At 42.5% G+C, this 25,783-nt stretch overlaps 1 protein-coding gene across 1 annotated transcript in view; it reads right to left on the bottom strand.

Moving 5' to 3' along the window:
- Positions 1–25,783, bottom strand: part of LOC126473590 (troponin C-like) — a 60,181-nt gene that overhangs the window by 2,884 nt on the left and 31,514 nt on the right. The window contains exons 4-5 of the mRNA XM_050100737.1: positions 15,100–15,216; positions 7,509–7,640 (exon numbers count right to left, since the gene is read on the bottom strand). Coding sequence (XP_049956694.1) covers positions 7,509–7,640; positions 15,100–15,216 — 249 coding nt within the window. The remainder of the gene's footprint in view (positions 1–7,508; positions 7,641–15,099; positions 15,217–25,783) is intronic.

Genomic DNA, 25,783 nt, shown 5'->3' with positions numbered 1-25,783 from the left:
GGACTTTTCGGAGTTTGTAATATCCTTTTGGCAGTCTGCTCTCGCTTCGTTAGTTGCACATTATGCACTTTTTATTGATCTTATTATTTTATTATTGATTATTATTGTTACTATTATTTCCGCACGTTTGATGCAATTGTTCTTAGCGTACAAAAATTGTAATCATTGAGATTTGAACCCGGGTCCCTCGATACGTGCCAACTTCCCCACGGACACGACATGTTTCATTCACCCCCAGTTATCCTTTTGATGTGGCTCTGGAGTTGCTTTTAATTAAAGTTTACGCTCGTTCTGCTGGACGACAGCATATAATACGAAATAAATCGGTGTTTCGGTTCATACTGTGTCGACATACAACGTTTGGTACCGATCTGACATCTGGAGGTTTGGGTGTAAGCATCACCTTCCTGTTTCACATCATGTACAGCGTCGGTGACGAGGTTTCAGATAGTGCCGCAGAATATGCCAAAGGAGCTCTTATACAAATTGAAACGTTGCGTGGAATGGTAAAATATCGTGGAAAACCGTAGTAACCATTCCTTAAATCTTTTGTCTTGGACGGGGCCGGTCGAGTGGGAGAGTTTGCGAGTTGTTCCAGGGAGAGGGGGGGGGGGGGGAGTTTTATCTATCCGTTCGGCCATTCAGATTCTGATGTACATCGGACTCTTAACTCATTTCATGTCTATGTCGTAGTGTTCCCTTAAGCGATACAAGACTATTTCCTTCACAAAACACTCTCTTCTTGATTTTTTTTATCTCCCGCGATATTTGTATTTATACAGGAGTATAATATCAAGATTTATTGTATCACAAGCATGTCATGCCTAATTTTTATCGTCATTTGGGAAATTAATCTTTTTTTAGGAATCTTGAAACGCTGTGCAAAACGTTTCGTTTTTACTGATTGTCTAATATTAGATATCGATTTGTTCTGTAGTTGGGAGGTCTGGTATAGGGTCCAGTCAGCCTTATTGAGGTCAGATGAGAAGCTGCTTGAATAAAGATACAGCGGCACCATTAGGATTCACGCTGGTCACATGTCCCACAGTCAAAATCAATTCCTCGCACTGCCTTGTAGGCAGCAGTCCGAACAGGTGTAAGGCCTAATCCGTGAGTGGTGTTTATTTTTTAATTAATTCACAATCTTGGTGACCTTTTTTCTCCATCAGGTTCCCGACTGGTTTGTTGCATCCCGTTAGGAATTCTCCTGTGCCAGCCTTTTCATCTCAGAGTACCATTCGCGCTCAGTATCCTGAATTAATTTTTTCGATATATTCCAGTCTCGGTCTTACCCCATATTTTTTCCTCTACAGCTCCCTCAAGTACATCAAGATATTCCTGCTTCCTAACACATGTCCTATCATCACGTCCCTTCTCCTTGTCAATGCTTTCCAGACATTTCTGTCTCCGCCGATATTGCAAAGAACTTCTTCATTTCTTATCTTAACAGTCCCCCAATATTTAATATTCTTCTACAGCACAACATCTCAAAGATTTCCTTTCTCTTCTTTTTAGATTTTAATTTGCTAATAAATGAAATAGTAATTAACTGAAATGAAATCCAGACTGTAAAATCTTTATTTTATTGAAATACGAAAGCCAATTTTCTCTTCCTAAAGTCAAAGCAACCTTCCCACTTGACATCTGTTTCCCTTACTATTTCTCCTAGGCACTCAGCTCTCGTTTTTAACTTTAATTAGCGTCCGACAGAACCTTGTAAATCCAGGGCCATAAAAGAACACAGATCCTTAATTGTCGATAACTGTGACACCTTTTTATGTGTCATTTCGGTTTTTATAAGCTTTTCTCTTTTAATCCATGATCTGTTTTTCCAGAAGGTATATTCGTTTGATACATTCGTTTCAGGGATACTAATTGAAAGTGTATGATGTCCCGAGACTCTAAACAATGTACTTGCCTTCTGCTAGTAGAGTTATAGCATCTGAGACTTCCGACAAGACCTCAAGACCGAAATCGAAATTTCATTCTACAGATATCCTTCACCTGCTTTTTAATATCTCGCATAGCCTCTCTTGCGTTTCTGGCAACATAAACTACTCGAAAACAAAGTTCAGTATTCGAGCTAGATATGGCATTTTTAAATGTCAAAAAGTTTCTAACCTTATTCCTTTAATTTCATTCAAGTAATGAGCCATGCATACACCAAATTTGGTTAAAATTACTCGAGGCGTCCCTCAGTTTTGATTCTGTGTCGCCCCTTATCGTGCTTATCCTCAGCCACAGGGCTACTAACAATGTTGCATTGTAACAGCAATTTTTTTCCTGACAGCAAGTGATATGTGTGACAAGTTTTCTAGAAACTGATTTAGGGCTTACAGACATATGCTAGTACGCCATTATCTGTGCACCATAACCTCTTGTGATGCAACGTGATTGTGACTCTTACCAAAGATCCTAGTGACGCCGACAACCTTGCATTCGTTACTAATTTTTAGCGAATATCTGTAGCGTAACGTGAGATCAATTTTTTTCCATTCGCATGTTGTACTCCGCTACCGCCAAAGACTTGTTGAGGTCTTCATTGTTTGCCAACTGTTTTTCACCCAAAAATTTCTTTAGGTTCGGGAATCAGTCAGAATCACATGGTGCTAAGTCAGGGATTTATGCCGGATGTCAAGAAATTTCCCGCTTAAGACGCTGAAGTTCTTGCTGTGTTCGTGCTGATGCAAGAGGCCGCCTATTGTCTTGAATCAAAAACTGCCTTGACGACAACATTGTACGTCACTCCCTAGTAAGATGTGTGGAATGTCGTCGGCAAAGGTGTTCAAATGGTTCAAATGGCTCTGTGCACTATGGGACTTAACTTCTGAGGTCATCAGTCCCCTAGAACTTAGAACTACTTAAACCTAACTAACCTAGGGACATCACACACATCCATGTCCGAGGCAGGATTCGAACCTGCGACCGTAGCGGTCGCGCGGCAAAGGTGTTTTTTTTTTGTTTTTTTGTTTGTTTTTTTTTTTTCATAAGAATGCGCATCATGCATCAGTACGAACACAGCAAGAAGTTCATCATCTTAAGTAGGAAATTTTTGAACATTCTGCGTACAGCTCTGACTTGGCACGACGTGATTTTCACTTATTCACGAACCTGAAGGAATGTTTGAGTGGAAGACAGTTCGCAAGCGATGAGGACCTCAAACAAGCAGTGATATACGGTCTCAAATCTTTGTGGTAAGGAGCGGAACTTGGGAACGGTATATTTAGTGTTTATTTAGTCGTGCCGAAACGTTCTTTACTTTTTGAACGACCCTCATATAGTCAGTGATTCTCTATTAAATATTCATGATTTGTTACAATTAATAGCGTTAACGCGTATAGTTGAAAGTACAAGATATCAGAGGCAAAAAAGCCTCAGGGAAGATAGGTCCGCAAACGAACCTCTTGCGACAATATTACGGCATTTTGGTTACCAGCCACCACTGACTTGATTCTGTGTAAACATCATTCCATTTAGGAAAAGGTAACAATAATATACAACATTAAAAAAAGTTATTAGAGATACTTTGCTAGAAGTGCAGGTGTTTTGAATGAACACAACAGTTAGATAACCGTTCTCGTTCTTAAAGGTGTACAAAGTGCCGTGCTTCTTCCCGGATAAAGGCCTGTAACCGTCGTCGCAATAAGTTCTGAATCGTTTCTGCTGTGTCGTCCGAACAAGGCATAGCCAGGGCAAAAGAACCACAGGCGCAAGGATGCGAGCTGCTGCCAGCGCCATAGAGACTCACAGCTTGGGGGAGTTCCACCAGCGCCACGGGCGGCGCTGAGGATGAAGATATCCACAATCCGCCCGTGACCAGGCAACAGACAGACAGACAGACTCGGAAGATGGAAGAGGAGCTCTCGCCCACCTGGCTATAGATCATCGTCCAGGGCTGACTTAGACAGCGAACTTCGTTTAGTGAACTCTTAAAACTGTTGTAAATTGCATTTGGTATTCACTGTGAAGTTGCATTTAGCCATTGAGGGATTTTTTGTGTTATATTAATTGCGGTGTTGCAGACTTCATCATTCTGCAAGTCACAGAGAAAAGTAAATATTTTTAACTCATTTGTGTGACTTTGTTACTAATTTGTTGGAGTGTCGTAGAAACTTCGTTCTCCTACCCAGTTACCGGACCCTGGGACATAGCTGTGTAATAGTGGCAGGGAGAAATTGTGTTAGTGGTGTACTGCACCAGAAGCCGTTTCACGAACTCACAAAATCGGCCTACCATAACAACAGTGGCAACTCAGTCTCCCCAGTAGTAGCGACGAGGCCTTTACAATTCTAGCGACTAGGGTGTACTAAAGCTTCAGATACGCCTGGACCATTTCGAAATTCTTGACAAATATCAAAAAGTTTGTTTCATTTGTTCAACCATGTGAACTGGAATGGCGTACACATCTAAGGTGGCCCAAATAAAGAAATCCATGGGGTTCAGATCAGGTGATCTTGGAGGCTGCGGCATAACTCGTCCTCGCCAAATCCATCTGTGGCCATATCGGCACGTTAGACATCGTCTCACCACAGAAGCATAGTGTGGCAGTGATCCATCATGCACGTACAACATCCTCCGGTGTAGCTTTAAGGGAACATCCTCAAGCAATCTTGCAAGATGAACAGAAACCAATTTGGTAGCCACGTAGCACGACTAGCCACACATTCTATGAGAAACGTCGCTGATGAGGCTCATGCACAGCCTGTGGGTTTGAGGCTAGATGACTTCAAACGTGAGTAATAATTAAACACAGAATTACGATTGAACCATGCTACATCTGCAAATAAAATGTTGTTGTCAAACGTAGGGTTGCCTACCGTTTGTTGTTGTATCCACTGACAGATCATTGGTCTAGGACCAAAGTCCGCCTCAAAAAGACTCTGAACTCGTTGTCGGTGGTACGGCTGCATTGCACTGTGATGCATCGTTCACCAAACACTACTGTGGTTCATTCCAGGAATTTATGTGGCAAGTCTCCTTGCGAGATTCCTGGACAGTGTTCGACTGTTTCCAGCACCACATATTCAGGCATAGGTGTAATAAGTACAGGCCTATCCGCTCCTGCAGTATGTGCAAATCTCCCAATATCTCGCAGGCACTGATGAACATTTGTAAACGTTCGACTCTCGAGGTGCCTTCGGGCAGGGTATGCTTCTTGGTCTAAAAACATCGAATGGCTCTGGGCACTATGGGACTTAACTTCTGAGGTCATCAGTCCCGTAGAACTTAGAACTACTTAAACCTAACTAACCTCAGGACATCACAAACATCCATGCCCGAGGCAGGATTCGAACCTGCGACCGTAGCGGTCGCGCGGTTCCGGACTACAGCGCCTAGAATCGCTCGGCTACCCCTGCCGGCTTCTTGGTACAAGCGTGCAGCCTCTCGTGCATTGCCGTTAGCACTGATATACATGAAACGCATATCCGCATACTCCTCGTCACTGTCACCACCAACACTCCTACAACTGACGTGAGTGGCGCTCTGACAGTGTAGTGTATTGTCTAATCCATTCTGTTTACAACTCCACAGGCCGAAAATATTAAAAAAGACCACACCACGGACCGGCATGCGATGTTTACACAGAACCTCGTCAGAAGTAGCTGGCAACCAAAAAGTCGCGCGTTTGTGAACCTACGTTTACTGAGGCTGTTTCGCTTCTACTGTCGTGCACTTTCAACTGTACGCATTTACATAATTAATTATGATACACCCTGTATAGATACACAATATTTCTTTCTGTGGCTTACATATGTGGATTCAGTATTTTGCGTCGTGGAAGACTGTTCAAATGCGTGTGAATTCCTTAGGGACCAAGGGACCAATCTGCAAAGGTCATCGGTCCCTAGACTTACACACTACTTAAACTATCTTAACCTATCTTATGCTAAGAACAACACACACACCCATGCCCGAGGGAGGACTCGAATTTCCGGCGGGAGGGGCCGCGCAGTCCGTGACATGACGCCTCAAACCGCGCGGCCACTACACGTGGCCTTCGACGACTACAAAATATATACATGTCTCCTGAGTAGACGGCATTAATATAAATGAATGAAGAATTTGCCAAACGTATGTGCAAGTTATGATTTGTTTCTGTTCTTGTTATTGGAGCAAAGCTTGCAAATTATCTGAAAAATGAATTTACTGATCTAATTACTATAGCGAAAATTTGAACTTTCAGATCTGCCAAGAGAAAAGAGGAAAAAATCTTAGTTTTCTCACGAATGCTCACCTAACACAGTGTTCACAGTGTTTCGACAGCAGACGCTTTGGACAAGGTAGTATCAATGTTCTGATGTAAACGTTTGATTATCTGACTTCTCTGTAACATACGTGTAACTCAATGGCACAGTGCGAAAGTGAAGGAAGGATTTACCTTCCGGCGAGTAGGAGCTTATTGGAGACGGAGGACATGTTCATATTGGAGAAGGGAATGTACTCTCCTTTTCAAAGATTCTGTCCCCAAGTTTGCCTTGAGCGATTTAGGGAAATAACGAAAAACTCAAGTATGTATGCCGGACAGGAACTTGAAGCGCCGTCCTCGTAGATGCAGATCCGGGATCTTGCCACTGCCCTGGCTACTTCGCTCTGTACAAGTGCCCAAGTGTCAGACCGCAACCCCGAATGTTCGGGATTCCAAATCACAGCTTCTTTAAACTTTTACAACGTTTTCTTAACACTATGTGACCAAAAGTATCCGAAAATTCCCCAAAACATACGTTTCTCATGTCAGGTGCATTTTGCTGCCACCTACTACCAGGTACTCGATATCAGCGAACTCAGTAGTCGTTAGACATTGTGGAAGAGTAGAATGGGGCGCTCCGCAGAACTCACGGACTTCGAACGTGGTGAGGTGATTGGGTGTCACTTGCGTCATACGTCTGTACGCGAGATTTCCACACTCCTAAACATCCCTAGATCCACTGTTTCCGATGTGATACTGAAGTGGAAACGTGAAGTGACACGTACAACACAAAAGCGAACAGGTCGACCTCGTCTGTTCACTGACAGACACCGCCGACAGTTGAAGAGGGTCGTAATGTGCAGTAGGCTGACATCTATCCAGACTATCACACAGGAATTCCAAACTGCATCAGAATCCACTGCAAGTACTATGACAGGCGAGACGTGAGAAAACTTTGTTATTATGTTCCAAAGATGGACCAACACGCTATTAAGCAGGTTTCGTCTCATGAATTTACGATTGTATCTGCAATAATCCCGACATATTTCTCAGTACAAGTCAGTTTCAGTGCTCTATTGCTATCTTGTCGTTGTGGTCTCCAGTCCGAAGACACGTTTAATGCAACTCTCCATGCAAGTGTGCCCTACGGAAATCTCTTTATCGCTGCATATTTAATACAACCGCCTTACTGTAGTCAGACTTACTATCCATCTAAAGTTTTTACCCTTCACTCACTTCCCTCCACTGGGAAATTAACAATTCCTATATGCCACAGGTTGTATCTCATCGACCACTTCTTTATTTTAAATTCGGTGCTTACCGTCGAAGTCCACGGTGCCGGAGCCGTCAGTGTCGATCTCAGCGATCATCTCGTCCAGCTGGTCCGGCGTCAACTGGTCGTCTAGCGCCGCCAAGATCTCGCGCAGACTCGATGTTGGGATGTAACCGTTGCCTGCCACAAACAAGGCATGAATCATCTATCTGTCAACTTGGAGACTAAACAGATTAGAAATTACATTTCTGTTCTACCTGTCTAATGGAAAATAAGCCTGCTGAAAGGCTTTCGCGGTCTCATATTCACGTTTTATTTAGTAAGAATGGACCGGATGTTGGCTTTGTTTAGCAAAGATTATGAACAACATTCTGTCTACATGATTTCTTGTACCTACCAGTCAGCATGGTTCAACAGATATCGGTTAGAAGGAAAGCTGTAATGATTCGTCGTTATATTAAATAAACATTGGAAGTCACTTTTTTCCATTCTACGTCATTCCTTAGTTGCCTCAAAATTCATAGAGGTCTTAGCAACCAAATTAAAAGCAGTTTCTTTTTTGCCATACGCGTTTCGCTTCTTTTATTTATAAAGCATCTAGCTTGGCCTGTAATACGTGTTTCTATTAATATATACACTCCTGGAAATTGAAATAAGAACACCGTGAATTCATTGTCCCAGGAAGGGGAAACTTTATTGACACATTCCTGGGGTCAGATACATCACATGATCACACTGACAGAACCACAGGCACATAGACACAGGCAACAGAGCATGCACAATGTCGGCACTAGTACAGTGTATATCCACCTTTCGCAGCAATGCAGGCTGCTATTCTCCCATGGAGACGATCGTAGAGATGCTGGATGTAGTCCTGTGGAACGGCTTGCCATGCCATTTCCATCTGGCGCCTCAGTTGGACCAGCGTTCGTGCTGGACGTGCAGACAGCGTGAGACGACGCTTCATCCAGTCCCAAACATGCTCAATAGGGGACAGATCCGGAGATCTTGCTGGCCAGCGTAGTTGACTTACACCTTCTAGAGCACGTTGGGTGGCACGGGATACATGCAGACGTGCATTGTCCTGTTGGAACAGCAAGTTCCCTTGCCGGTCTAGGAATGGTAGAACGATGGGTTCGATGACGGTTTGGATGTACCGTGCACTATTCAGTGTCCCCTCGACGATCACCAGTGGTGTACGGCCAGTGTAGGAGATCGCTCCCCACACCATGATGCCGGTGTTGGCCCTGTGTGCCTCGGTCGTATGCAGTCCTGGTTGTGGCGCTCACCTGCACGGCGCCAAACACGCATACGACCATCATTGGCACCAAGGCAGAAGCGACTCTCATCGCTGAAGACGACACGTCTCCATTCGTCCCTCTATTCACGCCTGTCGCGACACCACTGGAGGCGGGCTACACGATGTTGGGGCGTGAGCGAAAGATGGCCTAACGGTGTGCGGGACCGTAGCCCAGCTTCATGGAGACGGTTGCGAATGGTCCTCGCCAATACCCCAGGAGCAACAGTGTCCCTAATTTGCTGGGAAGTGGCGGTGCGGTCCCCTACGGCACTGCGTAGGATCCTACGGTCTTGGCGTGCATCCGTGCGTCGCTGCGGTCCGGTCCCAGGTCGACGGGCACGTGCACCTTCCGCCGACCACTGGCGACAACATCGATGTACTGTGGAGACCTCACGCCCCACGTGTTGAGCAATTCGGCGGTACGTCCATCCGGCCTCCCGCATGCCCACTATACGCCCTCGCTCAAAGTCCGTCAACTGCACATACGGTTCACGTCCACGCTGTCGCGGCATGCTACCAGTGTTAAAGACTGCGATGGAGCTCCGTATGCCACGGCAAACTGGCTCACACTGACGGCGGCGGTGCACAAATGCTGCGCAGCTAGCGCCATTCGACGGCCAACACCGCGGTTCCTGGTGTGTCCGCTGTGCCGTGCGTGTGATCATTGCTTGTACAGCCCTCTCGCAGTGTCCGGAGCAAGTATGGTGGGTCTGACACACCGGTGTCAATGTGTTCTTTTTTCCATTTCCAGGAGTGTACAATAAATTTATTATGCAGTAGTCCCCCCCCCCCCCCCCACAATGAACCATGGACCTTGCTGTTGGTGGGGGCCTTGCATGCCTCGGCGATACAGATAGCCGTACCGTAGGTGCAGCCACAACGGAGGGGTATCTGTTGAGAGGCCAGACAAACGTGTGGTTCCTGAAGAGGGCTTTTTCAGTAGTTGGAGGAGCAACAGTCTGGATGAATGACAGACTTGGCCTTGTAACATTAACCAAAGCGGCCTTGCTGTGCTGGTACTGCGAACGGCTGAAAGCAAGGGGAAACTACAGCCGTAATTTTTCCCGAGGGCATGCAGCTTTACTGTATGGTTAAATAATGATGGCGTCCTCTTGGGTAAAATACTCCGGAGGTAAAATAGTCCCCCATTCGGATTCGGGGTGGGGACGACTCAGGAGGACGTCGTTATCAGGAGAAAGAAAACTGGTATTCCACGGATCGGAGAGTGGAGTGTCAGATCCCTTAATTGGGCAGATAGGTTGGAAAATTTAAAAAGGGAAATGGATAGGTTGAAGTTAGATATAGTGGGAATCAGCGAAGTTCGGTGACAGGAGGAACAAGACTTCTGGTCAGGGCTATAAATGCAAAATCAAATAACGGTAAAGCAGGAGTAGATTTAATAATGAATAAAAAAATAGGAGCGCGAGTCAGCTACTACGAACAGCATAGTGAACGCATTATTGTAGCCAAGACAGACACGAAGACCATGGCTACTACATTAGTACATGTTTATATGCCAAGTAGATCCGCAGATGACGAAGAGATTGAAGAAATGTACGATGCGACAAAAGAAATTATTCACGTAGTGAAGGGAGACGAAAATTTAATAGTCATGGGTGACGGGAATTCGATAGTAGCAAAAGGAAGAGAAGGAAACGTAGTAGGTGAATATGGATTGGGGGTAAAAAATGAAAGAGGAAGCCACCTGGTAAAATTCAGCACAGATAATAACTTAATCATAGCTAACACTTGGTTTAAGAATCATGAAAGAAGGTTGTATATGTGGTAGAGGCCTGGAGATACTGGAAGGCTTCATATAGATTATATAATGGCATGACAGAGATTTAGGAACCAGGTTTTAAAGTGTAAGTCATTTCCAGGGGCAGATGTGGACGCTGATCATAATCTATTGGTTATGAACTGTGACTAAAACTGAAGAAACGGCATAAAGGTGGGAATTTAAGGAGATGGGACCTGGATAAACTGAAAGAACCAGAGGTTGTAGAGAATTTCAGAGAGAGCGATAGGGAACGATTGACAGGAACAGGGGAAAGAAATACAGTAGGAGAAGTATGGAAATGGAAATGAGCGTTTGGCGTCATTGGCCGATAGGCCCCTTACGGGGCAGGTCCAGCCGCCGTGGTGCAGGTCTTATTACATTCGACGCCACATTCGGCGACCTGCGCGCCGGATGGGGATGAAATGATGATGAAGACAACACAATGCCCAGTCCCTGAGTGGAGAAAATCCCCGACCTAGCCGGGAATCGAACCCGAGCCCCTTAGGACGGCAGTCCGTCACGCTGACCTATCGGGGCGGACACTTTGAGAGATGAAATAGTGAAGGCAGCCGAGGATCAAGTAGCTAAAAAGACGAGGGCTAGTAGCAATATTGAAGAAATATTGAATTTAATTGATGAAAGGAGAAAATATAAAAATACAGTAAATGAAAAAGGCAAAAAGAAAAATAAAAGTCTCATTAATGAGATCGGCAGGAAGTGCAAAATGGCTATGCAGGAATGGTTAGAGGACAAGTGTAAGGATGTAGAGGCTTATCTCACTAGGGGTAAGATAGATACTGCCTACAGGAAAATTAAAGAGACCTTTGGAGGAAAGAGAACCACTTGTATGAATATCAAGAGCTCAGATGGGAAACCAGTTATCAGCAAAGAAGGGAAAACAGAAAGGTGGATGGAGTATATAGAGGGTCTATACAAGGGCGACGTACTTGAGGGCAATATTATGGAAATGGAAGAGGACGTAGATGAAGATGAAATGGGAGATATGACACTGCGTGAAGAATTTGACAGAGCACTGGAAGACCTAAGTCGAAACAAGGCCCCGTGAGTACACAACATTCCATTAGAACTACTGACAGCCTTTGGAGGGCCAGCCCCAACAAAACTCTACCATCTAATGAGCAAGATGTATGAGACAGGCGAAATATCCTCAAACTTCAAGAAGAATATAATAAATCCAGTCCCAAAGAAAGCAAATGTTGACAGGTGTGACAATTACCCGACTGACAGCTTAATAAGTCACGGCTGCAAAACACTGACGCGAATTCTTTACAAACGAATGGAAAAACTGGTAGAAGCCGACCATGGGGAAGATCAGTTCGGAATCCGTAGAAATGTTGGAACACGTGAGGCAGTACTGACCCTAGGCTTATCTTAGAAACTAGATTAGCGAAAGCCAAACATACGTTTCTAGCATTTGTAGACCTAGCGAGCGCTTTTGACAATCTTGACTGGAATACTCTCTTTCAAATTCTGAAGGTGGCAAGGGTCAAAGGCTGTTTACAATTTGTACAGAAACCAGATGGCAGTTATAAGAGTCGAGGGGCATGAAAAGGAAGCAGTGAAGGCAACAAATGAAAAATATGGAGCAGGAATTATAATATATGGAGAAGAAATAAAAACATGCCGATGACATTGTAATTCTGTCAGAGACAGCAAACGACCTGCAAGAGCAGTTGAACAGAATGGACAAAGTCTTCAAAGGACGATATAAGATGAACACCAACAAAAGCAAAACGAGGATAATGGAATGTAGTCAAATTAAATAAAGTGATGCTAAGGAAATTAGATTAGGAAATGAGACACTTAAAGTAGTAAAGGAGTTTTGCTATTTGGGGAGCAAAATAACTGATGATGGTCGAAGAAGAGAGGATATAAAATGTAAACTGGCAATGGCAAGGAAAGCGTTTGCTGTAGAAGAGAAATTTGCTAACATCGAGTATAGATTTAAGTGTCAGGTAGTCGTTTCTGAAAGTATTTGTGTGGAGTGTATCCATGAATGGAAGTGAAACGTGGACGATAAATAGTTTAGACAAGAAGAGAATAGAAGCTCTCGAAATGTGGTGCTACAGAAGAATGCTGAAGATTATATGGGTAGATCACATAACTGAGAGGAAGTATTGAACAGAATTGGGGAGAAGAGAAATTTGTGGCTCAACTTGACTAGAAGAAGGAATCGGTTTGTAGGATATGCTCTGAGGCATCAAGGGATCACTAATTTAGAATTGGAGGGCAGCGTGGAGGGTAAAAATCGTAGAGGGAGACCAAGAGATGATTACACTAAGCAGATGTCCATGAGGCTATATCGTAAGTACCACCGAACGATAATTTAATCTCATGAAACTGGTGCTACAAAAGTTGTTTTCAATCTGAAAAACAAGAGAAAGCGTAACATAGCAACATTTTTGTAACTACTACATAATAAATTCATTGTACACATTAAAAAAAGAATATTTACGAGAGGCTACTGAAGTTGCTTCATTACAAAAGAAGCGAAATGCAATCGGTAAACCACAAACTGCCTTTCATTTAGTTGCAAAGACGGAACATACTTCCATGAAATATCGGAAGGTTCATAATGCACTGTAACCCTGAAAGTGCTTTAGTGTACCTTTTTATGCTACGTGCAAATGTTTTGCAGTTGTTACCTGTGGAGAGGAGCTACCTTTTGCTGTCTTTAAAGTTATCTGCGTGTTTATTTTGATCCTTAGGCTGATACTTAATGTCCCTATGGGAATTATTTCTCAGTTCATGCACGAACATCTATGCCGAAAATCATCTCAATTTACATTACCTGTTCCTTGAGGGATCGAACACAATATATCATTTAGATTTTGTTCTCAGTTGTCATAAAGGGAAATCATTAGTACTGAGTGTAGAATTTGAAGGATGTATAGAACAAAATATAGAGCACAATATAAGACACAAGCAGCTGTGGATAATAGATTATCACAAAGGACTTCCACTTTATCTCTATAGATTAGAAAATATCACAAAAAAAAACTACTGTTCTTGGTTTAGAGCCACTACGCATCACTTTAGACAGAATGCAGGAGTATTACTAGTTTTCTGTTTACTGTGTCTGTACATACTATTCTCGAAAATAAAGTATCGCGCTGTGTTCTTGTTCGTTTGACGGTAAATAATTTATTTTCACGGCCTTGCCATACAGCCGGTCATTCACATGGGCAGTGGCAGAGAACAGTTATCCCTAAAAGCACTCACAGTATTGTCGTAATTTGAAGTTTTTTTTCGAGCATCTCCAATATTGGGGATTTCCCAATTGTACTTTGTCGACTTAACAGCCACAGTACCGTCATAACAAACAATTTGAATACCAAACAATTTAATACATGTAGAAGAACTAAAATTCTAAAGCTTCATATCTCTATTCAACGGTTAACTCTCTGTCGCATGACTTGTTTTTAGAGAACCGATTTCAGTAAAAAATATCTGGGGATAGGATCTAACACGAAATATTATGTAATAGGATGAACACAAAATATTTTAATTAGTTTTGATTTATTCAATATTTTAGTTTAGTTGCCGTACAGCAAGTGCTGTTATTAAGCATCATTTTACATACCTTGAAAGTCTAACTCGATGTGATGTAAGTGGCAGAAGTAATACACTCTTTCAGTTGCACTCGACTTTTAGCAAAGATTACCGATTTTGAACTGATTCTGGCAACACAATGACGCTAAACACAGTTTAGATCGATACAACTAGGCTACGCATGTTGCAGACGACAATTTCTTGCATATGCAAGTGCATTATACGTAAATTTACGGTCTTGTTTTTGCCAAATGGCAACACTATGTAATAGAAGGTTAACTGATATGATCACTCGACTCCCTCCATGGAGAAGAATTAATAAATAGGACTTCGACGCATCCACTTTTCACACTACAATAAGCTTCTCTTGTTTGTACTATAACACAATTTTGTTTAAAAAAGAAATACTCTATACTATATGCAGGAGGAATGTCACATAATTTGTGATGTGAATTAACTCTACATATGAAAATGAACCGAAAAAGTCCTACGAATACGTGTCCGATTTTCGATTGTTACGGAACTGGAGCGGATTGAAGACTATGCACATTCATCAGTGAATATGAAGACAGAGGTAGATATTACGTACATAAATGCTGCGATAACGTGTATTTATCCAGAGCAGAAAAGACAAAGTTTGGATATGCTCTTCGCGACCTCACATGTGATTTACTGTGTTCTCAGCATCTGCGATCCCCCCTTCCTCCCGCCTCTTCTAACAACATGGTTGCCAAAAGGAATGGGAGAAACAGTATCCCATACCAAACACTAACCAAATATGGTTCAAGATGATAAATCTGAAACATAATTACTACTAGTTTCTTATTAACGGTATTATATTTTGTAAATGTGGAATCCAACAATGTATTTTCTTCAAACAGACAGAGAACTGGGATGACTAGCTAAATATCTCCCAATGATTAAGTAAGGGCTGATAACCTTTTGTGCCTTTTTTCCTCACGTTCCTGTTAGTGGCAGGTGCTCACCTTCCTTGTCGTAGAGACGGAACGCCTCCTTCAGCTCCTTCTGCATGACCTCATCGTCCTCGTCCAGGAAGTGCGTGGCGACGCGACAGAACGCTTCAAAATTCAGGCGACCGTTCTCTGCAACAGATCGTTCACGGTCAGAATCTTCGATGGAGGATATCGAATGTACCATCTGTATTGTTCAGATCTGAAAAAACGAATCCAAGTGATACACGATAAAAATGTCCTGTAAGATATATTTTATCATTATTACAAGTTTTCGTTGTGCAAGCAGCCACAGAAATATGTTTACAGTTCGCACAAACTGACTGAAGCATAATCGTCGAAAGTTTAATGACCCCAAATATTTACACAACTTTTAATTTCTACGTAAAAAGAAGAAAAACGTCACAGGGCAAGGCCCACTTGGTTTGTATATTTGCTTTGTCACTGAAGATCCTGTTTAACGTTCCTTTGGGCAATACAAACGTTATTTCTCGGCGTAGATGTAACCTATTGAAGATGGAGACTTGATTATCACAACATTTTCAGTACGTAAATATGGCCTCAACAGATCTTCACAATAAGACCATTATTTATTCCAGAAGATAGTCATGAATTATGTTTGTTCCTCCTGATATTAGGAAAATAAAGACTCCTGTTGTATAGACACGTCACTGCCAGAAAATGACAATAAAACGCTATCAGGCTTCGAAGAAAGTCATGGTAGGTGTTTTTGGCTTCCTTGAGCAGACTGCGTCTACCTGAAATCATTGACCAAGTACCAAGCATGTGGGTGATCACAAATAGCAGTTACAGTTAATCTGAGTAGGTACCAATTATCGTACCACTACAGGATTGTAGTTCACAAGTATTACGGTTAAAGATTTGTCTAAAAATTGTCAATTTCGTACAAAAATTATGAATGCCCTCAGGACTTCGAGGCATTTATTGCTCCGAGTTTCCTGATCAAAAATGAAAGCATACGTTTCTAACCGATACACAATGAGTTGTACACAATTCCTACACATACTCCGCAAGCCACCTGACGGTGTATGGCGGAGGGTACTCTGAGTACCTCTATCGGTTCTCCCTTCTATTCCAGTCTCGTATTCTTAGTGGAAAGAAGGATTGTGGGTATGCTTCTGTGTGAGCTCTAATCTCTCTGATTTTATCCTCATGGTCTCTTCGAGAGATATACGTAGGAGGGATCAATATACTGCTTGACTCTTCGGTGAAGGTATGTTCTCGAAACGTTATCAAAAGCCCGTACCGAGCTACTGAGCGTCTCTCCTGCAGAGTCTTCCACTGGAGTTTATCTATCATCTCCGTAACGCTTTCGCAATTACTAAATGATCCTGTAACGAAGCGCGCTGCTCTCCGTTGGATCTTCTCCCGTAACGCTTTCGCGATTACTAAATGATCCTGTAACGAAGCGCGCTGCTCTCCGTTGGATCTTCTCTCTCTCTTCTGTCGAGCCTATCTGGTACGGATCCCACACTGTTGAGCAGTATTCAAGCAGTGGGCGAACAAGCGTACTGTAACCTACTTCCTTTGTTTTCGGATTGCATTTCCTTAGGATTCTTCCTATGAATCTCAGTCTGGCATCTGCTTTACCGACGATCAACTTTATATGATCATTCCATTTAAATCACTCCTAATGCGTACTCCCAGATAATTTATGGAATTAACTGCTTCCAGTTGCTGACCTGCTATTTTGCAGCTAAATGATAAGGGAACTATCTTTCTATGTATTCGCAGCACATTACACTTGTCTACATTGAGATTCAATTGCCATTCCCTGCACCATGCGTCAATTCGCTGCAGATCCTCCTGCATTTCAGTACAATTTTCCATTGTTACAACCTCTCGATACACCACAGCATCATCTGCAAAAAGCCTCAGTGAACTTCCGATGTCATCCACAAGGTCATTTATGTATATTGTGAATAGCAACGGTCCTATGACACTCCCCTGCGGCACACCTGAAATCACTCTTACTTCGGAAGACTTCTCTCCATTGAGAATGACATGTTGCGTTCTGTTATCTAGGAACTCTTCAATCCAATCACACAATTGGTCTGATAGTCCATATGCTCTTACTTTGTTCATTAAACGACTGTGGGGAACTGTATCGAACGCCTTGCGGAAGTCAAGAAACACGGCATCTACCTGTGAACCCGTATCTATGGCTCTCTGAGTCTCGTGGACGAATAGCGCGAGCTGGGTTTCACATGACCGTCTTTTTCGAAACCCATGCTGATTCCTACAGAGTAGATTTCTAGTCTCCAGAAAAGTCATTATACTCGAACACAATACGTGTTCCAAAATTCTACAACTGATCGACGTTAGAGATATAGGTCTATAGTTCTGCACATCTGTTCGACGTCCCTTCTTGAAAACGGGATGACCTGTGCCCTTTTCCAATCCTTTGGACCGCTGCGCTCTTCTAGAGACCTACGGTACACCGCTGCAAGAAGAGGGGCAAGTTCCTTCGCGTACTCTGTGTAAAATCGAACTGGTATCCCATCAGGTCCAGCGGCCTTTCCTCTTTTGAGCGATTTTAATTGTTTCTCTATCCCTCTGTCGTCTATTTCGATATCTACTATTTTGTCATCTGTGCGACAATCTAGAGAAGGAACTACAGCGCAGTCTTCCTCTGTGAAACAGCTTTGGAAAAAGACATTTAGTATTTCGGCCTTTAGTCTGTCATCCTCTGTTTCAGTATCATTTTGGTTACAGAGGGTCTGGACATTTTGTTTTGATTCACCTACCACTTTGACATAAGAACAAAATTTCTTAGGATTTTCTGCCAAGTCAGTACATAGAACTTTACTTTCGAATTCATTGAACGCCTCTCGCATAGCCCTCCTCACACTACATTTCGCTTCGCGGAATTTTTGTTTGTCTACAAGGCTTTGGCTATGTTTATGTTTGCTGTGAAGTTCCCTTTACTTCCGCAGCAGTTTTCTAACTCGGTTGTTGTACCACGGTGGCTCTTTTCCATCTCTTACGATCTTGCTTGGCACATACTCATCTAACGCATATTGTACGATGGTTTTGAACTTTGTCCACTGATCCTCAACACTATCTGTACTTGAGACAAAACTTTTGTGTTGAACCGTCAGGTACTCTGTAATCTGCTTTTTGTCACTTTTGCTAAACAGAAAAATCTTCCTACCTTTTTTAATATTTCTATTTACGGCTGAAATCATCGATGCAGTAACCGCTTTATGATCGCTGATTGCCTGTTCTGCGTTAACTGTTTCAAATAGTTCGGGTCTGTTTGTCACCAGAAGGTCTAATATGTTATCGCCACGAGTCGGTTCTCTGTTTAACTGCTCAAGGTAGTTTTCAGATAAAGCACTTGAAAAAATTTCACTGGATTCTTTGTCCCTACCACCCGTTATGAACGTCTGAGTCTCCCAGTCTATATCCGGCAAATTAAAATCTCCACACAGAACCATAACATGGTGGGGAAATCAACTCGAAATATTATCCAAATTATCCTTCAGATGCTCAGCCACAACAGCTGCAGAGCCGGGAGACCTATAGAGACATCCAATTACCATGTCTGAGCCTGCTTTAACCGTGACCTTCACCCAAATTATTTCACATTTCGGGTCTCCGAATATCGTCAAGAGGCACACATTCAGTAAGATCTTCAATTGTTATTCAAGACTGGGTGTCAGTAAAGTTCTTTTGCTCACGAATGTACTTGTTGCCTGCGCCAGTCTAAGTTTGATATCTTCCTTGGTTTATGGAGTTTGTGCAATCTTGCTCACTAGAAAAATTAATTCTTTCAGTCCTTTTATCACTGTGTCGTCCCCAGTTGTGATGTTCACGATGTCGCTATTCGCTTTTCTGGTATTCTTTATCACAGTCACATTCGCTGGTTTTACCCGTGTTAAGTATTCCGTCCATTCAGTTCAACAAGTCGTCTTACTCCTCCTCGTTTTGGCACAGAAGAACTGCGTGGTCTATGGAACTCATGACTGGTGTCCAACCCACATGGAGTTTTAGTTCGCTTTTGGAATTATATTTCACTTCTTTTTTTACATCCTCGACAGTTAACCAACAGTGACGACAAGCTCTGCCATAGTGATGTGAAATCCAAGATTTCTGGAGAGGTGCACGTGCCTGGATGGGATTATCTCTGTTGTGAAAGGCATGTGCCAGTCTACAACGTTCTTGGGACAGAGCGTGTTTAACTTGGCAGTCGGCGGAGCTGTCGCGTATTGTTTGCGACGTGCCGTCAACTACCGCTGCTTTGAAGGCCGGGAATGCGATTTAGCTAATGGCAAGGCTGCTCAGTTCTTCCCTACTGGAGCTGAGCAAATCCCTCATGGCTTACAGTGAATGATACGGATAAACTGTTGTGTTTCTCAATCGCGTCGTTGAATTCCTATGCGAATACTAAGTCCTGCTATTCATATTCGATGATGAGGTAAATATTTATCTGGGGTGAAAAGATGCACGAGAGTTGAGCAATGCACCGCGGTCTCGCAGCGTAAACAACTCGTTTACAGAGCTGACTGTAAAACACTTCTAGCTCTGGAAATGTTTTTAGACTCCAGTTTGTCTGAGATCATTCAGTTGACTGTAAGTAGTGTCTCACGTCAAAGAATCCCAACCAAGACCTGTTGTTGGCGTCTGCTTTGCTGGTGCATCCGTATCAACAACTTCTCTGGTAATTCTGTAAAACTTATTTCATTCAGGACCATCGAAATATTATTGCCAGTGCTAGAAGACGACGGATGTGTCACTTTCGTTATAAATGCGAATATTTTACAGCTGCACTGACACATTTCAGTTTAAAATACAAATTACTGCAACCAGTGGAATTTATTGTTATTTCCATTTCAAGGTTTCCGCTATTATTACACTCGTATATTGTTCATTAAGCAGCAGTGCGAAACTGTATCGATCGCCTTATACGGGGTGGTCGTAAACGGTGTGAAAAGCTTACAAAGCTGTTGCAGGAACGGGGTGGTCATAAATGGTGTGAAAAGCTTATAAAGCTCACGGGACTGCTCAGCCTTTGGCTCGTGTTCGATTCTTACTACCGTCCCATGTCCCAGTTTTGTATGGCTCTTTTGTTCGGTTTTAGCGATCCAAACGAAGAACAGTTCGGCTACACCGTGTCTGACGGACCGCTTGAATTTACGCGCGCAACGGCCTGATTGGCTAACTTCAATGCTAATTAACCCAGAAACTGCGCAACGTATCGAAGTTTTCATTAACAATTAGTTCTTACCACAACCTATCCTGCAACACCCTTATACGCTTTTCAGAGTGTTTCTGACCGCCCTGCATTAATCGTCTTCGCCTTCTCAATTGAAATAATCTACGTAATGATGGTGGATAAAACTTCGAAATGCGTAGGAAAAGATCAAGAAATATGACAGTTTCCAGTATAGCGAATTTTCATTTGTTATTTTGGTTCGATAAAGTTATATTGTGGAATTACCACAAAAACTGTCGAACACTTAATCAAAATTTTACTATGGGAGGAGCAAGATAACTTTGATTGAAATTTCAGTAATGATTAGAAATATGCAGGCCTACTATTTAGAGGTAAGATAGCATCGTGGAAACGACAATATGAGTTGATAACTGGACATAAAGGCTAAAACTAATCATTAATTCACCCGACAATTCCTTAGCTTGCGAAATCCTATCCACACTAAGACTCTAGGCATCTGCTGTCTTTAATAACTAGATTCAGATTTAATCTCAAACTTTTGCTTGAACATCTGCGCAAGCCAGGCATGGATCTAGATCTTCGTATATATCCTGCAAACTACTGTGAAGTTTGTGCCGGAAGGTACTTCTTATTGTATCAGTATCCCGTTCCAAAGGTACGCGGGAAGAAAGATTTTTTAATCGCCACTGTGCACGTTGCAATTAGTCTAATCTTACCTACACGATTCCTACGGAGGCGAGACGTAAACAGTTATTGTATATTCCTAGATCCCTCACTTAAAGCTCAAACTTTGTAGTAGGCTCTCACTGGACTATTTGTGTCCCTCTTCAACCGTCTGTCAGTTCAGGTTTTTCAGCATTTCTGTGGCGCATTCCGATGGGTCATACCTCCATGTGACCATTTGCGTTGCCCTTCTGGTACTTCTAAATAGTACGCGTCCGACACACTTCAACATTATTCCAGGATGAGTCACACATGTGCTTTGTAAGTAGTCTCCTTTGTAGACTGACTTCTTCCTAGTATACTACGAATGAACCGAAGTCTGCCACCTGCTTTACCTACCACCGAACCTATGTGATCGTTCCATCATATCCCAGGAAATTGTTGCACCAATTGCTGACTTATTCCAGTGGTGACTCATTGATATTATAATCATAAGATACTACGTTATTTCGTTCTGTGAAGTGCACCACTTTGTATTTTTGAACATCCAAAGCAACTTCGCAATTTTTACACCTCAAAATATGACTGAATATTTGTATAGCCTTTTTCAGACAGTACTTCCTCATAAATATCGCATTATCAGCGAGACGTCTGAGGTTACTATTAACATCGTCTGTGAGGTCATTAATATACAACTCAGACAGCAAGAGTCTCAACTAATTTCTCTGGGTCACATCTAAAGTTACTTACGCATCTGTCCACGACTCCACCAGTCAAGAAAAAATGCTGCGTTTCACAACCAATAAATCCACAATGCTGTTACAAATTTCGTTGTACATGCCATATGACTGTACTTCGGATAATTAACGTTGGTGTGATGCTCAGTCAAATACTTTCCGGAAATCAAGAAATGCTGTGTCTGCTAGACTGCTTTGATCCGCGGATTTCAGGATGTCATATGAAAAACGCGCGAATTGCGTCCTGTATCACCGATGTTTTTGCAAGCCATGCTAGTTTCCATGGAAGTTATTCAGTCTGAATATGTTGTAACATTTGATCTTAGAGTTATCAAAGATATTGTATGTTACCCTTCTTATAGACGTATGTGATTTGTGCTTTCTTCGAAGTAATGTAATCTTCTTACAAGAACTGATGCAATTTGGGCAAGAACAGCCAACCAGTGTGCCGACTCCCTTTCCAAAACAGAATCGTAGAACTCACACCACATCGTTCATCTATATCATCGCTGACACATCCACATGTAATATCAACACAGTGTAGTCACAGACATACACACGGCCTATAAACTTCAACAGCGCAGATCCATCTCGAATCACCTTGTGTTGGCGATGGTGCGAGCGTTGCATTAAAGTTCCAATGTGTTGCCACCATGGCAATGAATGTCAGTGGATGCTGATTGTGTCTTGCTAATTTGGTAGTGGTCAACGAGCAGTGATATTCCGCCATCCCCACGTGAAGAAATTTGTGTCCTGTGAGTCGATGCCGTTCGTACTTCTCACACATACTGATGGACAACATACAGTGCAGTTCGGAGATGAAGAATTTTCGAGATTACTTGAAAATGAGGCTACGAACCCCAAACTAGTAAGAAGCTTGGAAATGAGGCTACGAACCCCAAACTAGTAAGAAGAACGAAAGATATATCAATAAAACAAAAAAATTGTAGCCTCGGAAATTTTATTTAGAAAATCAACGTAATGTGAACGTTGTTAGTATGAATGAGTTAGCTGTATGGCGAATGTTCAAGGCCAACAAATGCAGGAATATAGAATAAATGGCGACGTATAGAGGATCATCCTAAACTGACCGATTAAATATCGTTCAGAGGTATTTTGTAAATTTTTTGGTACAAATGACCCGTGGTCTCTAGTGACCAGTTACATAGCACTTGTATTTTATTTTATTTTTCTCCATTTACGGGTGCAATTGTATCCGAATTGCATTGAAAATACAGAACTGTACGGGTAGTTTTACTGATGAAGAGTTCCGAAAGTTGGGAGTGCAAGAATACAATTGAGTGGTGGCCGTTGCTGAGGGAACAGTGGTGCCGCACTTTCACTGGATACAGTAAATCCGTACACCGGACATAGGTAACTTTGATGACCCACGGGCCTGAGCCCACGCTGAGTTCGCGGGCCGCCTCCTCACGAGGCGACAGCAGCGCACCTAACGTATGAAGTCAAAACTGTAGCGGTGGTGGCTTTAATGTTGATGGGGTAATAAAGCATCGATATGAATGGTACCCTTTTCCAGCATGTCAGGCCAACGAATTGTGCCTCAAACTTGCGGATTTGAGAAAAGATTAATTTACGTGAATCCGGAATTTCCTCCGCGGGCCGGATTGAAAAGAGTCGCTAGCCAGATCCGGCCCGCGAGTTGCCTGTTGGCCACCCGTGGCACACACGAAGCGTATAACACCTAACTTTTCACCAGAAATCACCGATACTTCCGTGTGTCACTGTTAACGCACAACTAACGCTGCCAGAAAAAGAAACACGAGACAGAATCGAGAAGTACTAAATACAAACTTGAGGGCGAATAGTAAAGTGGACATTTCTGTTGTCTACAGCAAATACCGTGACTTAATGGAAAAAGTCTGTCGCACACCGACGAATGCATTGTTATCCAGATATTTTCACTGCAGTGCACATACAGTTATAAATAGCGATAAGAGGTTAAACGAAATATGATTAGTCTGTAACGAGACCGGAGGTCCCTTACATTAAAATACTCTGAAAATATATCTGAATAAGCTCTAAAATTTTGTCAGTGCAATTTTGTTTCACACTACAGAGGTACCACAGTTTGTTAAGTACCGTGAAAACATAAAAATAAAATTTGGGAAATCTAATCCTCTAAGTTCAGTACGGTAACTGCAGTTACAGATAGTGGCAGAATGGAGTTACAGAAGATTTTTGTTTCTAATAACAGCCTCACAGACAAAGTTAGTTCTAAGCACATGTACGTCCAGAGAACGTAGGAGCTATATAGACACAATATTTTCGGTATATCTGTTGCTGGCAAGGAGATTGTAAACCAGATGATTGCAAAGAAGCGATTTCAGCAGTACAAGCTACTACGAATTATACATACATCATTCCACATCGCATGACGTGTTTACCTATAGCGAATGCAAACAGTCGCTCATCTCCAAATTGTGAAGCGTGATGGACAGTGACGGTTCTGTATTGATTTGGGCAGCGATGTAGACACTTTCACTTAGTTCTGTGGTAACGCTGGAGCCTTGTAAGCCACCACGTGAATTGTACGCTGCATGCTTTATTCCAAACTATGGATAGCATTTTTCAAGAGGATGGTGGCTGTACGCCGACGGTTGAGAATGCCCGGTTGTAGCTTGATAAGAGTGAAGCCAAACAACTCCCAAGGCAGACCCATTCGCCGAATTTGGCTATTACCATTTTTGTCTACATTGAAGAAACAGTTAAGGAAACATAGTGTTTATATTATTAAATCCACTCCTTCTGTTCACCTCACTGATAGGAAAGCATTAATATGTTTAGATGAGTAGAGTTACCATTGATAAGAATAAAAAAATATATTCAAGAATGCATAGGTCATGTATGTGGGAATGATATCAGATGGTATCACGTAACAAATGTTCACTGTGTTATTTGTCGACACTCAAAAATGAGTATTTTAGTATAGAAACACCTTTACATCAGCTTCAGCAGTTCCACAACAGTGAAAATATTTTCTATTACAAGTTTGGATACAGCTAAATTTGAAAAACAAATTTGCTGTGACTATGGTAGCAATAAGAATATTTTTAGTAAACGATACGTGGCTGGCAAATTGGCGGCAAGATAGGTTTTAGTTGTTCTTGAATTATTCGCGCTCTCCTTATGTGAAATACATCTTCTTCGTAAGGTCTTCTGTATGCAGCGCTGTACCTCCCTCCAGGAATCAAACACCTATTTTGTCATCATAGCCGCAGCACGCGGCCTCACTTAGCTGTGCGTAACCTTTAAACAGACACATTCGCAGACTCCTTCTCACTTCTATGGGAATGCGAGGTCTGTCAAGGAATTCATTGATGAAATTTTCTCGGGTTATCAGCCAAGTCCTGCCGTTGTGTTGTAGTAACGTTTGGCCGACTTTCTTTCTCGTCATTTTCAGGCGAAGAATTTTGTATTCCTGCATTTGGTGGCCTTTAACTTTTGTCATACAGCTAGCTTATTTATACTAATGACTTACATATCACCTCTGTTTCTTACACATTATTGCTGCTTTTTTAATAAAATTTCCATAGCGACACTGTTTTTGTTTTACGTATTTGTCTTCCGTTCTTGCTGCTAGTTTGGGGCTCGTAGCTTCATTCTGAAGCAATCCCAAAAATTCATTCTTTATCTCCGAACTACACTGCCTGTTGTCGGTTAGTATATGTGAGGAGTACAAACGCCATCTGCTCCCGATACGCAGATTTCTTCGTATGGAGTGACGGAACGTCACTGCTCGTTGACCACTACCGTACGAGCAAGGCATAGCGAGCATCCACTCACATTTATTGCCTAGGTAGCAACACGTTGAATGTTTAAAGCATCGGTCGCACCATCCCTAACACAAGGTAGCTTGAGTTGGATCTGCAGTGTTCACTGCAAGCTCACTAGCCGTCTGTATGTATATTACCGCTTTTGAATGATAATCTGACGATATTTTATTATTCTCTGTTGCCGCTGTCCACTCTGGAACATACTAACCTGCACTCTGCGCAGTTCGATGCTCTTTTGATTTTTTTTAAAAAATCTCAAGCACTTCTTTTTGTCGACTACAAAACTTTTCCTTAAATACTAACGT

This window comes from Schistocerca serialis, chromosome 4, assembly GCF_023864345.2.
Source record: "Schistocerca serialis cubense isolate TAMUIC-IGC-003099 chromosome 4, iqSchSeri2.2, whole genome shotgun sequence".
NCBI classification, from domain to species: domain Eukaryota; kingdom Metazoa; phylum Arthropoda; class Insecta; order Orthoptera; family Acrididae; genus Schistocerca; species Schistocerca serialis.
Note: the sequence above shows the minus strand (reverse complement) of the source record. Positions and strands in the feature narration are given on the sequence as shown.